This window comes from Anabrus simplex, chromosome 1 (assembly GCF_040414725.1).
Source record: "Anabrus simplex isolate iqAnaSimp1 chromosome 1, ASM4041472v1, whole genome shotgun sequence".
Taxonomy (NCBI): Eukaryota; Metazoa; Arthropoda; class Insecta; order Orthoptera; family Tettigoniidae; genus Anabrus; species Anabrus simplex.
The window spans coordinates 1,360,947,979-1,360,963,946 of NC_090265.1; the positions used below are offsets into that span (position 1 = coordinate 1,360,947,979).

The 15,968-nt window shown below is 41.7% G+C and overlaps 1 protein-coding gene across 1 annotated transcript in view; it reads left to right on the top strand.

The window, feature by feature from the left end:
• The window catches only part of LOC136859048 (ras-specific guanine nucleotide-releasing factor 2), a 1,472,247-nt gene that overhangs the window by 797,306 nt on the left and 658,973 nt on the right, over positions 1–15,968 (top strand). Inside the window, exons 7-8 of the mRNA XM_068225766.1 lie at positions 286–479; positions 3,113–3,238. Of these exons, the coding sequence (XP_068081867.1) occupies positions 286–479; positions 3,113–3,238 (320 nt within the window). The remainder of the gene's footprint in view (positions 1–285; positions 480–3,112; positions 3,239–15,968) is intronic.

Sequence of the window (15,968 nt, forward strand, 5' to 3'; positions counted from 1 at the left end):
TTAATTGGTTAATTCCAATGGCTCTCGGGCTGGGTATTTTTGGCGTATTCAACATTAGAAATCATCCTAGGTAGGGCCCTCATCTTCACAGACATGCCAAATGCGAAATGTCGAATACTTGAAATATTGACAACACTAATAAATCCTACACTACCGTACGGCTAAGCATTCTAAAACATCCCAGAAAATGAGTCATAGTTTTTCAGTCTGTCTTGTACGTATTGTAGGCATTTGTCGACCATCTGCTCTATACATTGTGTCTTGAGACTTGATGCTTCTCTCCAGGAGACTTGTTCGATATGCTGCTTCCTATGCTGAGCATCTACCAAGAGTATGTTCGCAACCACCACTACAGTCTTCAGGTGCTGACAGAGTGCAAGCAGTCGCCGCCTTTTGCAACACTTCTCGCTCGCTTGGAAAACAAGCCAGCATGTCAAGGCCGCAGTATCGAGACTTTCCTCACCTACCCCATGCATCAGGTACAAGAAGTTACACTTTCTTTTAGATTTTAAATAATGTTGAAGTATAGTGTATAATAGGTGCTTGTAGTAGAAAATGGAGACGCATATTTAACACACGGAGACCATATAAAATAGTTTCTCATAGAAAGTCACTGCATCAGCGGTGACCGATCCAAATGGGGCAGAGAGGGCTCATGGCAGATGTTTACATTTCTACAGCACCGAAGACGCACAATGGCGTTCCCTTACAAATAATTACTCTAAGGAAAGACCAGTCGATATATTTATTGTCAACATTATTCTCTGTTACTTAGTCTTGCAGCCTTTTCAATCTAATGGCGAGCAGCCACCACTGCACCTCTTCCTCAAATTCTCAAGAAGACTGTGTGAAAAATTAACGATATTTTAGTAAGAGGAAATAAGGAGGGGAAAATAAGAGATTACAACATGAATTCAGTTGTTAAATGGGGAAGGTCAGAGTATAGGGAGAGATCGCACATTAGGAAATCCATATCACGCAACGTAGGTTCTGTGAGGCATATACATAAATGAACGAATGTTGTGCATAGATTTGTCGTTTGTTTACACCCTCGCGGCCTTCTCGGGAAGGATGTTGTCAAGCGGTGCTCAGTGCTGCCAACCTCTGTACTTACGAATTGAGGTTAGGATACGACCTAAAAACCAAACCCCATGGCACTACAGTCCTTGAAGGGCCTTGGCCTACCAAGCGACCGCTGCTCATCCCGAAGGCCTTAATATTACGAGGTGTCGTGTGGTTAGCACGACGAATCCTCTCGGCCGTTATTCTTGGCTTTCTAGACCGGGTCCGCTATCTCACCGTCAGATAGCTCCTCAGTTCTAATCACGTAGGCTGAGTGGACCTCGAACCAGCCCTCAGGTCCTGATCTGGCCGGGAATCGAACCTGGGGCCTCCAGGTAAGAGGTACGCACGCTACCCCTACAGGACGGGGTCGGCTAGGACACGACCTGGACAAGACCAATGGAATGGTGTGGTTCTTGTCGTGTGGACGTTAGGAAAGGATCTGGACAAGACCTGTGATATAGGGATAAGCAAAGGGTGTCTGGGGGCCTAAGCCCCCAGGATAGAAGCCGCTAAGTGGCCCTAGGCCTGTTACATTTCCTTGCGCTTTTGTTGTCCTGGGATTGGTAACGGATTAACATTATTGACGGGAACGAGATCGCGTGCCACTGTACATTGGCCAATAGGAATGCAGGTAGCTACTTCAGAAATGAAAATGGCGTGTAATACTCTTCATTAGGTAATAAAACTAAATGTACTTCTTAGATTTCATTAATTTCCACTTACTTATAAGATTAGACATATGTTGTCAGCCGGGCTGGAGTAATACCGTGCTTGCCAGAATAAGGGTTAGAAAGTCTAGTTTCTGTTTCCTTTGTGTGCGTTACGAGTGTTACATGCAGTAATGGTGCAAAGAAGAAGGATGTGCGATAAAGATGTGCCGAGAACCAGTTTATGCGGCAATAGCATACCAATGAGTGATTCACTTGGACTTCCGAATTTCCAAGTTACTCGTTCTGTATATGCTCGTTTCTGCTTATTGTTATCAGATAGAATGGACAGTCTAGTAGACTCATCCATCCGTGAAATTGAGCGTCTTTTCGAGTATGATTCTTTCAAACAGTCATTGATGAGAGTGCTCTAGCAGGAAGTTTTCAACGACTCAAGACTTCGAAACATTGAGCGAAAAAACTCGTATAAGTGAGCTTGAGCGATTCTGCGCGTCGCTTTGCACTGCTGTAATGCAATATCATCCACGTGTTTATTCTGTGTCACTTTGTATTAAATTATGACGGTAATCTACTCACCTCTAGTGCCAAATTTAATGTCGCTATAATAGTGAACAGTCTAAATAGTAAGGCCATGGGGTATTACTTGTATTAGAACTATGATTTCCGAATACTGTGTGATAAATGAAGTATACATTGTGGTAAACAGAAGCAAAGCACAGTCATCTCCGTACAGGCCATGAAGGCCCTTGGAGGGATAGAAGGTAAAGGCTTCCGCTATCCGTAACTTAATGGGGTAAAGTGGTTAGCTCTACGCCCGGCCGCCTTTGCCCCCAGGAATTAACCTGGTACTCATTTTTTGTGTAGGATGAGTGAACTTTAGGACCATATCCACCTCCGGAAGTGGAAATCTCGATTCTTAAATGTTTCTACTTCCTAGCGGGGAATGGAAGCAACGTCCTTTCGGGTGAACCGAGCACGCTTTTACCGCCTCAGCCAGGCAGCCCGTGTGGTAAACAGAAACCTCGTGTTAAATTTAGGATGCATAACGAAAGACTTTAAAATTTAAAAAAATATGTCAGGCAATCGTTCAGGTTTAGTTGATGCTAGGAAACACAGGGCTCTTTTTAAAGTACGTCGTTCTACGCTGATTCTTTGAATTCGCTGAACTTAATGTTCTAATAAAGTCAATGGGAAGCTGCAATACTTTCCTCAATGTTATTAAAATTTAAATATAAACACCTATCCTGTATTTACGTCAATATTGTATGTGCATACACAAGAATTATCATAGATATGCATCCTTAAAATTTGTCGTCAGAACGATATTCCATGTTTCCGTATAGTAATTTAATTGATCTTGATTTATTTTTGTTCTGGAGATTCCTCGCTACATCATCACGCTCCACGAGTTGTTGGCCCACACTCCTCACGACCATGTTGAACGCAAGAGTCTGCAGAATGCGCGGCAGCAGCTGGAGGACCTCTCTCGTCAAATGCATGATGAGGTAAGTTGATCATCTCCATGCATTATGTGCAGTGACTTTTAAATTTTTTTGCAAAAATCTGAGATTATGGGGGTTAAGTTATCATGTATTGAAAGTAGTTATTCTAGTATTCTAGTTGTTAGGTCTTCTTCAAATTAGATTACGGTTTTAAAATGACTGATCAACTCGTAGTATTGTGCGCAAGAAATGTCTAGATACTGAGACATCCTTTTTGGTTTGCGTTGTAAGTACTATAAAATCTGGCATAAAATAGGTCATTTAACAGATTTTAATTCTGAGAGAAAAATAAACTCATATGTTGCCAAACCAGAACAGGTTTATGTATGTTTTTCTGTATGTGTGTTCATACATTATATACTACGAAAGGTATGTACAAGAAAAACAGCACGCATTCATCTATGCAAAACAACAGAAGCGCAACAGCAGGACAAAGTTGGCAATGTGGGATTTTGAACACAACAATATCGTTCATAGTGTTGCAGATCAATACCGCGTACAGCCACTTCGAGCCCCGAGGTATGCTTGAAGATGACAAGGAATACTCAGTACCAAAGTATCCAACTTTTGGGGCAGATTATCTAACTCTTGGATAGGAGGTTCAGTCAGTTGCTGAATGTTATCAGGAGGATTAGGACGGTGGACGCCTTGAAGGTTCATCGCTGTTCATGTCAGCAGAATATGCCCTCCATGCATCTCAAGGAACTAAGTGACCACTCTGGCAGGATGGGATCGAGTAATATCATCCACTAGTGCAAGGCCCTCGGCCATACCGGCAGCAAACTATATATAACTCTATATACCGGACCAGTCATGTTATCCAGGATAAGAACTAGAGGCGAAAATGGTTTTCCGTGGTTTCCCATTTTCACACCAGGCAAATGCTGGGGCTGTACCTTAATTAAGGCCACGGCCGCTTCCTTCCCACTCCTAGCCCTTTCCTGTCCCAACGTCGCCGTAAGATCTATCTGTGTCGGTGCGACGTAAAACAACTAGCAAAAAAAAAAAAAAAAGAACTAGAGGCGTACGTCGGCCAAAATAATCCCACCCCAATACATGGAAACATGACGGAACAATTTTGCTGCTATTGGCACTCCAGGATGAAGGGCTCATTCCATGTGATCGTTTCCAGACTCTAATGTTCCTGTTGCATGGGTGCAAGCTTACGGTGACCTCATCAGAAAAGGGCGTACGCTTCCACTGCTCCTGATGCCACGGGATATGAGTAGTTGCCCACCTCACACGAGCTGCCCTATGGTGTGGTTTAAGAGGAGCGTTTGACACAAGCCTCCTTGATATCATTCCTCCGCCGTTCATTCAATTCTGCACTGACTGATCTGACACATTTACTCCTGTGGCCCTCCGAAGATCCTAGCGGAACGAGGTGGTAGTAACAGTGGACCTACGACGTGCTAAAAGCAACAAAAACCTATTCTCTCTGTGAGCTGTTTTGCGTAAGCGACTCGCCGCTGTCCATCAGCAACCGTTTGTGTCTCCCTGAACTTCTTCTAAATCTGGAGACATCAGTATGACTCGCCTAAACACGAGTGGCGACATCCACTTTTCACCATCCTTCCTGCAGCAATGTCGCAATTCAAATGCGGCCAGTAGCTTGACATATTTACCTCAGTCCTGCACGAGCTGTCTATATACCACCGGCCTTACTAAATGTTGTTAAACTTACCTACACGACAAATACCTCTATCGGAAAAATATCGAAGCAGATCTGAGTTTAGCGTCATCATGTGTCCCAGAAATTGCCCTACAGTGGACACTGTAGCATGTTTTTTGAGCATTGTATATGATGATACACGCAAACTATGGCCACTCCTTTACACTCGCGCATAAATAAATAAATAAATAAATAAATAAATAAATAAATAAATAAAATAGTAAATTTGCGAAGGTATTGATGTCCCTAGTACCTTACATGGAATAACAAGAGTAAAATAAATGCTGTGCCTTCTGATTCAACCTTTAGATAAATAAATAAATAAATAAATAAACCGCTTACTTTTAAAACGGACCTGAGTGACACAAATGGCCATTTTGAGTTAACTGTGGTTTCACAGAGTGTGGGGGTAGAGTTACATTTATGTGTAAAATAAGTCCTCATTGCATGGCTAGTACACAGTGTAAAGAAGTAGCAAGTGCCTTGATTTGGTGTAAGAAGAGACCCGAGTTCTGGAGTTGCGTGCCTTTATGATAGTCATTTCAGAGAAGCAGTCTTCAAGTGTTCATAAAAGAGTGCCGATACTAAAGCTATATGACTTTCAGAGTTGTGAAGAATACTGCAGCTCTAAAGTGTAAAATTATGGTCAAATAGTATTAAATATCATATTCACAATCAGTGAAACAGATATGAAGTTATCACCAAAAAAGTGGAAGACATATGTGACCCAGGCAGTTATAAACGAAATAATATTAAGAAAGCCACAGTTTCAGGCCATGAGTACACTGGCCATGGCGAGAAATATAAAACGAGTTTTAGCTATTCAACTATCATTCAGGTTAGTGAAACAAAGCAGTTTTATGCTTTCGACAATTATAAATATAATTCATAAATTAGTTTAAATGATACATTCACTTTTCTTTTATAATACGTTCACTATTAAACCAGAAAGCTGCTTCTAAGTTGACATTTCTCTTCTATAGTATACTCATAAGTGTTTCATTATGAAAATAGTTGGTTATTCCGTACGTGTGTTTTAAATCAAGTATTCCAAGAAATGCTTCGACCATTTTAATGAAATTGACCGAGCTGCAGGGTCTTATGTGGCCTACACAATGAACATAAAGTATGAGCAAGATATGCATCTGCAGCTAATGATAGAAATAAGAGAAGTGAAACGCCACAGAACGAAAATAGAAGACTCTGTTGAAAAACAGAGGGAATACAAGTACGATACCATACTCTTCAGTGTGACAGGAAGATTGTGATACGTAGAGAAGCATTCTTTTGATTGTAGGATGTAACACATGAAAGAATTTCACAAACACTTTTGGAAGGAAAGTCCCCTAGTTCAGCATAGAAAGAGATGAACTTGTTCAGATCATCAATACTACACCTCTTTCCCAGTTAAAGCAGCACATTACACATCTGCTGACATTTTTGTTGCAAAAATGTACAGTATGTTCAAAAACAAATAGCCAAACACCACTACCAAACGCAGTTTGTATCTGAAGTTTTTCAACGAAAACTTCAGTCTAAGGTTTGAAGGCCACAGGTGGACACTTGTTGCTTTCGCGAGTAAAAATATTTAGTCGAATAAATAGTGTGTCTAAATGACACACAAAAACGGGTTGCTGCACCTGAGCTGATGGTTCCTTTGGGGGATTGTAAAAAGTTTCATAAGGTAATGAGAGATCAGAGCAGCTATCAACGAGTTCTGATAAATAGGGCCTATCTAGGATTAGTGACTGATTTTATGCAGAATTTAGAACTTCCTAAAATCCAAGTACAGGAAATTTTCTACCTGAGGCAAATGAGTGTAAACGTTTTTGTGTTTGGACCGGTACATTACTATGTCTACCACGAAGGAGAACCCCGAAAGGGACCGAATTATGTTGCCTTAATATTACTATATTATATCAACCAGAACGTCTCAACGTCAGTTGAAGAAATCCATCTGTTTGCAGATAACTGTCCAGGAAAGAACAAAAATCTCACACACTTATTATATTCTGTCTCGCACTTGTTGATACTGGTAGGTTTAAAACAGTGAAAAACTATTTTCAGTAAGAGAGATAGGATTTTGAGCATAATGAAACGCCCTGTTAGAATATGTGACTGGATATATACTGTTACGAATAAAAGACTGTCCGTTTTATCGATAATAAATGTAGGGTGACCCAATTAGTACACACACGTAGAGTTTATACTTGAAAATGAATGACAACAGTTCACTAATAAGTGTCTATTACAAAGTCACTTGTCCTCTTCACAGGAGGTCGTCAGCCCTGGAAGTTACCTGGAACGACGATGTTTTCCGTGATCATTACTGTCAGGTCACCTTTCACTTGGCTCCGCACGGTGTCACTTCACACAACAGCTGCATGCAGACAGGTTCGAACATAGTGTTGTTAACTATCACAACACACGACTGCTGTTCACTTGGTTTGACACTAGACGAGTAAAATGACTCATACAGCCAACACAATCAATTTAATTAACTCACAGTTAACTCGCAATCAACGTGACTGACCCACGCTCTGAACTACTCAACACGTATCACTAAAACGACTGAGATGGCTGTGCGGTTAGGGTCACGTAGCTTTGAGTTTGCATTCAGATGATGGTGGATTCTAATCTCACCTTCGGCAACCCTGAAGATGCTGAGGCTGTGCCTTAAATAAGGCCACGGTCACTACATTCCCAATCCTAGCTCTTTCCCACGCTTCCGTCACCGAAAACCTTCACTGTGCTAGTGTATCGTTAAAGTATCACTATAATAATAATTTCGTGTGGCTATTTCTAGCCAAGTGCAGCCCTTGTAAGGCAGACCCTCCGATCAGGGTGGGTGGCGTCTGCCATTTGTAGGTAACTGCGTGTTATTGTGGTGGAGGATAGTGTTATGTGTGGTGTGTGAGTTGCAGGGATGTTGGGGACAGCACAAACACCCAGCCTCCGGGCCATTGGAATTAACCAATTAAGGTTAAAATCCCCGATCCGGCCGGGAATCGAACCCGGGACCCTCTGAACCGAAGGCCAGTACGCTGACCGTTCAGCCAACGAGTCGGACAAAGTATCACTAAACAATGCCAACAGTGCTAACTCCTCTCCAATATGATGACAACCGGACGAGTTAGCTGCGCGATTAGGAGCGCGCGGCTGTGAGCTTGCATCCGGGAGACAGTGAGTTCGAATCCCGCTGTCGGCAGCCCTGAAGATGGTTTTCCGTGGTTTCCCATTTTCACACCAGGCAAATGCTGGGGGTTTGCCTTAATTAAAGCCACGGCCGCTTTCTTCCAACTCCTAGGCCTTTCCTATCCCATCGTCGCCATAAGACCTATCTGTGTCAGTGCGACGTAAAGCCACTAGCAAAAAAACACGACGACAACCAGCATTGCCAACACTGACAACTAAACAGCGTCCACATAAGAACAATACAATAAATTCAGCGACGAAAACCACGATGAGCACTACTACACTCACCCCAACAAGAACAACAACAACACTGACGACAGCCAACACTACAGTTGTCCAACACCACAACATAACAACAGGAACACTCATTTTTGCGGTGACCTTCCTTTCTATCCCTGCTGATTCAAGTACTACAGTATTCGGGCTGCGGCCGAAGAAGGAACATTCTCGTTTCGCGTTCCATAAAGCCTACGGGGAAACCAGAAGAAATCACAATAGAAGGAGAGGCCGCGGCATGCCTCCACCCGGCTTGGAGGTCACCGACCTGACTCACTCATCCCTTCCAGGCAATGCCGAAGGGTGCTGCCTGAGCACTTAATGTTGTTAAGGAGATCTGTGAACTTATCTGCAACTCGTCCAGCAAGTCGCCTAACACTGCCACTCTGCTTAGTGAGCAACTAAACCTACTAATTTTAGATTTCAAAGAATGATGGCCATTGTACTCTAAAAGAAGCGTAACGTTACTGGAAACCAGGAAACATGGTCGTGAGGCAAGAGAGGCGTGCAGTATCTGCAAATACAATTACTTCTAATATTCTTCAGAGAAAGAACGTACTGTAAAATCCAGTAACGGGATGCCTTTGTGCTGAAAAATAAATCCGATATCATGTTACCAACCATTCTTGCATACCCATCTCGAAGAATGCCCGTCAAAAACAAAATATTGATGACTTGATAAGGATATGATGTACTTGAGGATTTCATTGATTTCTATAGTAAATTAATGGTGTGGTCAACAGTGACAGATTACACAGATAACGACTATTATTATTATTATTATTATTATTATTATTATTATTATTATTATTATTATTATTATTATTATTATTAATCATTTCCCATTATCCAGCTGTAGCCGGGTAGGGGCAAATATGGTTCCTCTCCACTTTCTTCGGTCCTTCCACCACTCCTCCTCCAACACTGTGTCCCAGTCCAGGTTTCTTTCTTTAATACTGCGTTGGATTGTGTCCTTCCATCTCAATCGTGGTCGTCCGCGGCCTCTCCTTCCTTGAATTTGCATTTCCATCACCTATTTTGGCATTCTTTCATCACTCATTCGCTTTACATGCCCAAACCATCTTAGTCGGCTCTTCTCTATTCTATCGTTCATTTTCCCCACTCCAATTTCTTCCCGGATTTTCTCATTCCTTATATTTTCTCTTCTATTCTGTACCATACTTCTCAAGAACTTCATTTCGGCTGCCTATATTCGACTCTCATCCTTCTTTGCCATTGTCCAAGTTTCTGCCCCGTAAGTTGTTATGGGTTGGTAATACATCTTGTACATAGTTTCCTTTGCTTCCATTTGGCACATCTTTTCCCCATAACATGTTTCGTACACTATAATAGAAACAGCTTCCAGCTTGAATCCTCTTACGAATTCCAGTATCCAGTCGAGTATTTTCCATTAATTCACTCCCCAGGTATTTGAACGTCTCTACTACTTCCAGGGGCTTGTCTGCAAGTCTAATCTGACCTTTCCCTTCTTTCTCCCCTCTAGTCATAACACGAGTTTTACTCTTTTCTACGCTTGTTTTCAAACCACATTCTTCGATCTTCCCATTCACCACATCCAACTGTTCTTGAACATTCATGTCCTCTTCCCCCATATGCTGCTTTTGCTGTTCTCATGATGTCATCCATTACTATTGTGAACAGAATGGGTGATAGAACATTTCCCTGTCTCATCCCACTATTGATTTTGAATCAACTTGCCCTACCAACTTGTGTTTGCACGCAACTACAACATTCCTTGTACATTGCCATGGTCATTTTTATTAATCCCTGTCCAATTCCTTTTTGCACTGGACTGTCCCAAACTTTAGTCCTGGGGATACTGTCATAAGTCTTTTCAATGTCAATGAATGTCATCACCATATCATTTCCATACTTCTATTGCTTTTCCATTAGTTGTCTCGTAATGAAAATGGGCTCTATTGTTGACCTTGCACTTCTGAAACCAAACTGATTTTCCTGTATCTGATTTTCAATCCTCAATATTATAATTATTATTGTTATTGTTATTTGGTGTATGATGTATATATGGCAACCTCTTACATACTAATTATACAGTTAATGTGAAACGTAATAACATCATCGAAAGAGAAATACAAATTAATCAATTTAAACAGCTCATGTAAATTAGAAATATATTTGCACACTGCAGGCCGAACTACAAATAAGAATCCAATCCTCTTATCCACTCCATTGCCTCGGGTGACCCACTGAGGATGATCAGTTTTTTCTTTGTGTGACTGTGGTGACGTTCAGCCTCCAGTGAGGCATATCTTACAATAATGCCCACTTCGAGCTTTCCCAGGGCCATAGAAGACCTCAGCTCAACAGCAGACAATGATTAAAGAACCACAACGGACTATTGTTACTTTTGAGGATGACTTAATGATCTTCTTCTTCTTCTTCTTCTAAGCGTTATTCCCTCAACACTGCGTCATTCTCAGTCTGGACCGGTTACGGGCATCATTAGATCTGACATCCACGATCTTCATGTCTTCCTTCAGATGATCAAGCTAACGTTTCTTCGTACGGCCGCGTGGTCGATTTCCTCCTGGATTGTATTGGAAAGCTGTTTTCGTAACAGATCGATCTTCTCTTTCATGAAATGTCAATACCATCTGAGGTGAGCTTTCCGCACTTTGTCCGAAATTGGTGCAACTCCCATCTGTTGTCTTATAGGGACATTTCTGACGTGTTCGAGTTTCGTATGTCTTAAGGACCAACAGAGCATTTGATTTCCATTCCATGGAGGGCTTGGTCATGTACTGTGTTACTGAGGCGGCCAACATTCTGACCCTTAGAGTGCAACTGCTCTTACCATGAATTTATACATACCCTTGAGAAAATCGGGTATTTTCTTGTCCAAAAGAACTCCGGTGATTTGCCGCCATTTAAACCACGCTGAGTTTACTCGTACTCGACCATCAAGAAGAGTTGCGCCATCTGAGCTTATGTAGGAAGCTGGGTATTTAAAATGGGTTGTTGTAACGAGAACTTGACCGTTAACCTTCATGGTGCCATCCGTTTGTGGATCACATTTTCTTAATGTCAAACCGCATGCCATTTTCACTCATGTGATCATTCCAGCTCTGTGCCCTTTCTTCTACGATCTGATGGTATTTATCCGCAAGAAACACATCGCCATAATATAAGATCGTCCATGGACGAGGTGTCTGTATACCTGACGTTACCATATCTATGAACAGCAGGGGCGAAAGTGCAGATCCTTCATTGACCCCTAACACTGATTGGAAATGAAGGCGAAGTTCCTGCTGCGTAACGAACCGTACTTGTGACATACTGGTACAGAATTTGGACCCATCGGACGTACAGTAGACTCCTGGGACTTCATTTGTTTGCCATGCCCTCCAGATAAGTTTACGTGGCACCCTATCGAAAGCTTTCTCCAGGTCCAGAAAGGCCAGATATAGAGTTATTGTCTTCTCTGTATGTTTCTCTATGAGTATACTGAATGCATGGATCCCATCTATTGTACTAATCCCCTTGATGAAACCACATTAGTTTGGTGAGACCTGGACAATACAGCGTAGTAGTCAGCTATCTATCTCTTGCTCAAAGATTTTTAACAAGAGACAAAGTAGGTGAATTCGGCGGTAGTTAGAACATTCGCCAACGTCACCCTTCACCCTTTAACCTTTACCCTTCCAGATCAGTACGGTAGTGCTCGACAGTCAGAGTTTGGGAAGGCATCCTTCACCAATAACGCGACTGAAAAGAGCCGCGAGGACTTCAGCTCCACTTTGGTCGAGTAAATCCACACTTTAGATCCAGGTCCAGTTGCTTTGCCATTTTTCATGTTGTTCAGAGTTTCTGATGCTTCCTGGATGCCAATTGGCAGGGCAGGTCCAACAACTGCACCACCACAAGGAGTCGGTTGGTGTGAAAATTCTTCATTTCACATAACCTTGTAGTGGTCCCTCCAACGGTCAAAGATAGCTACTGGGTCGCGGAGAAGATGGTTGTTTGATCTTTAATTTTCAGGACGTGTCCAATATCTTCAGTTGCTCGGTGCTGGGATTTTGCTACACGGTAGAACTTATTTGCACCCTCTGCCGTATCGGGTATCATATACAGGTCTTGGTAGTGGCGATTTTTTGTCGCGGTAACAGTGCGTTTTTCAACAGACTTTAGCATCTAGTATTGGCTGTGATCTTCTTGTAGTTTTGTTTTCCGCCAGGTCATATAAGCATCCTTTTTAGCTTTGACAGCCATCTCTACTTCTTTCTTTCGCCATCAAGTATGTTTGTTCACGAATCGTGTACCTTATTTTGTATTTCCGATTCTTCCAGCTGCCTCCGCGTGTATCTGATCAGTAATCTGAACCCGCATGGTTTCTAAAGGCTGACCTGTGTTCAAACTAAAATTACGGAGCCTTGCCACGAACATGTCATTATTTTCGGAGAGTTTCCACCACTCTATTCTTTCCGGGCCTGTCTGATACCGAGGAAGTTTTATCTGCCCAATCCGAACATCCCAAACAAGCAGTTTATGTTGAGGGAAAATATATTCTGATGGGATTACTTTTGCATTTAATGCCAACTTGAAGTCGCACCTGCGTAACAGCCAGTAATCAGTTTGAGTGGAATGCTCACCACCGATATTTATAATGTGCTTTGACATTTTCTTAAAGAATATGTTTTCAGTGACTAAATCACGAGATTCAGCTAAGTCTAAGATCTTGCATCCCTCATCATTTCGGGTCCCATACACGTTGCCTCCATGGCACTGGGAACACTCATCTCTCGCTTCTCTCACATGACCGTTTCGGGTAGAACTTGTGCCATAACACAGGATCGTGTAGCCATCGTCTATGTCTTCTGATTTTGACCCTTTCTATGCTGTTTCCTGGACACAGGAGATATCTATCGGTGGTTTGTCAGTGTCTATGCCAGCTCGCGGCTTCTACCAGTGAGTGTCCCAATATTAATGTTGGCTACTCCTGGACATGAGACTGGCTTATTTAGCCCGTTCCGTCCTTGAATGATTAGCCCTTGACCCTTCTCACGTCATTCGGGCGGGGACGACGCGCGTCATTTGTTGGGGAGCGCCCTATCCCTTGAACTTTCATGAATAGCAGTGAAAATTACTTTTATTTGACGCAAAGAAGTACTCCATCCGATGTGTCGCTTCATCCGTCGTTGGATTTGAAATCAGCCTCCCTAAATAAAGGGAACAGACGCTGTCGATAACCGCCGCTAACCTGGAGTTCAGACGCTACCTGGTGGGTTTGAGTGGCTTTTCCTCAACTGAGGGTCCATCACCCTCCCAAAAAGGCTCTTCTGCCGAAGTCGTTGGCTCCTTCACGTTGTCAAGTTATTTCCCACCACCCAACCCTCGCTGTGGAATCACTGTCTGCATAGTATGCTCCAACACCGTAGCAGAATAACCCGGCCAGAAAAATGATGACTTAGTGATCAATGATTATTATAATGTTTACAAAATGAAGTATAATTTCTCATTTGTGCTGTATTATTATTATTTCAATAGGCAATAGACTTAAGAAATAAAATAAATTTTTACAGTCAAAGTACAGCTAAAAATATACAATATTACTGCGTTGTGGTTTCTCGTAAAAGTTACTTGCAATTACGGAAATGCCTGCACTGACTAGTACTAGACGAAAATAAACAGTCAAGTGTCACAGTAATGTTCTAAACATGTCAAATTCACTGCAAATAAACTAACATTTTTATGACATTTCACACGATACATTGATCGTTATATTTGATTCTCTTAACTATTTTGTGTTTCTTGAAACTGCCGTGATCCCAAATTCGACATAATTCAATAGAATTTCATACATGGAGCAGTTTTAGGGAGTAACTTCGACCGTCATCTCTAGTGGGTATGCAAATCTGGTGGGAGGAGGCGTTCGGAGCAGTCCCAAAATAGAATTAACCTTACACTTTGAAAGTATCTGAAAGTGCTTCTAGACACCAGGATATAAATTAGTCAATCAATATGCTCTACTTACAAAATAGTAAATTCCATTTAAAATAATAATAATAAATGAAAGGCCTCAGTCACCAGGTACCGGCATATTGAGGTGACGCATTTAGGTTGCCTGCATGTCAATTTCTACGTTCCGTTTAAATCTGCCAGATCGCGATAGTGAACGATAACTCTATTGTGTGAACTATGGCTGAGATTTTAATGAATTTTGTCGGGAAGACACTAAATATTTGAACAGAGAACTTGCGGTTTTAAGTGATAATAAGTACTGTGACCATATCACGGGACCAATAGTTTTATGTGGAACCCAAACCAAAGATATGCGATTGTCCTTTTCGAAAATATCACATGCTTCTGCTTTGGGAGAAAGTGTGTTCGAGGCTCACCGTATGAACCCTTAAAAATAATTTTCCGTTGTTTCCCATTTTCACACCACGTACCGTTTTTAAGGCTACGGTCACCAACTTCACTTTCCCTTCACTGGCCCTTAACTTTCCTATCGTTGAATATTCTTTTTTTTTTTTTTGCTAGGGGCTTTACGTCTCACCGACAGATATGTCTTATGGCGACGATGGGATAGGAAAGGCCTAGGAGTTGGAAGGAAGCGGCCGTGGCCTTAATTAAGGTACAGCCCCAGCATTTGCCTGGTGTGAAAATGGGAAACCACGGAAAACCATCTTCAGGGATGCCGAGTCGTCGAATATTCAACATCTCCCTTGGAAATTTATTCCAATCCGTAACCCCCCTGCCTATAAACAAATATTTGCCCCGATTTGTCTTCTTGAATTCCAATTTTCTCTTCATATTTTGATCTTTCCTACTTTCGTTGCCTAATATGTTAGGAATAGGGTGTTTTGAAAATCATCTTACGAATAAAGAGGGCCTCACAACAGATATTTTCGAAATCAGCCAAGTACTTGCAACCGCCTCCGATAGATAGCATATTGAAAAAATACACTTTCGTCAATTTTTAATACATGTATGTTTATGTTTATGCAAAACCCAGGACAAATAGGTAAAGGCCAATAAAGAGTACAAAACTACATTCGCCTATAAAATAATGCCGTTGCCGCATTAATGTAGGCAATTTTTGAACTTTATACTTGCCATTTTATGAGCTGCTATGTGCCGATAGTAATATGCAGTTAATGGTATCACAAAACTCAAAAACCAGACACGTACGCTTCATTTTATGAATTTTCTTCCAAGCGTCAGAATCAGAATCGTGGAGGAAAGCTAATTATGATGCTAGTTCGCTACATCTTTTACGTTGAGGTGGTATTTCTCCCGTCATTGACCGCGTTTTTCACTAGGGAATGGAGCTTTGTTGAATATTTGCTTTCTTTCTTTCTTTCTTTCTTTCTTTCTTTCTTTCTTTCTTTCTTTCTTTCTTTCTTTCTTTATCTCTCTCTCTCTCTCTCTCTCTCTCTCTCTCTCTCTCTCTCTTCGCTCCTCCTCAAGGTCTAGTTATCGATGGTTTACGTAAACTGGCGACAGGCCTTCCTATTGTCATTTCGTTTTGTAATTCCACAATGTGTGTCTGTTACTATGTAAATTGTATGTTCATTACAATTCACAGTGGTTACTTGTATATTATCA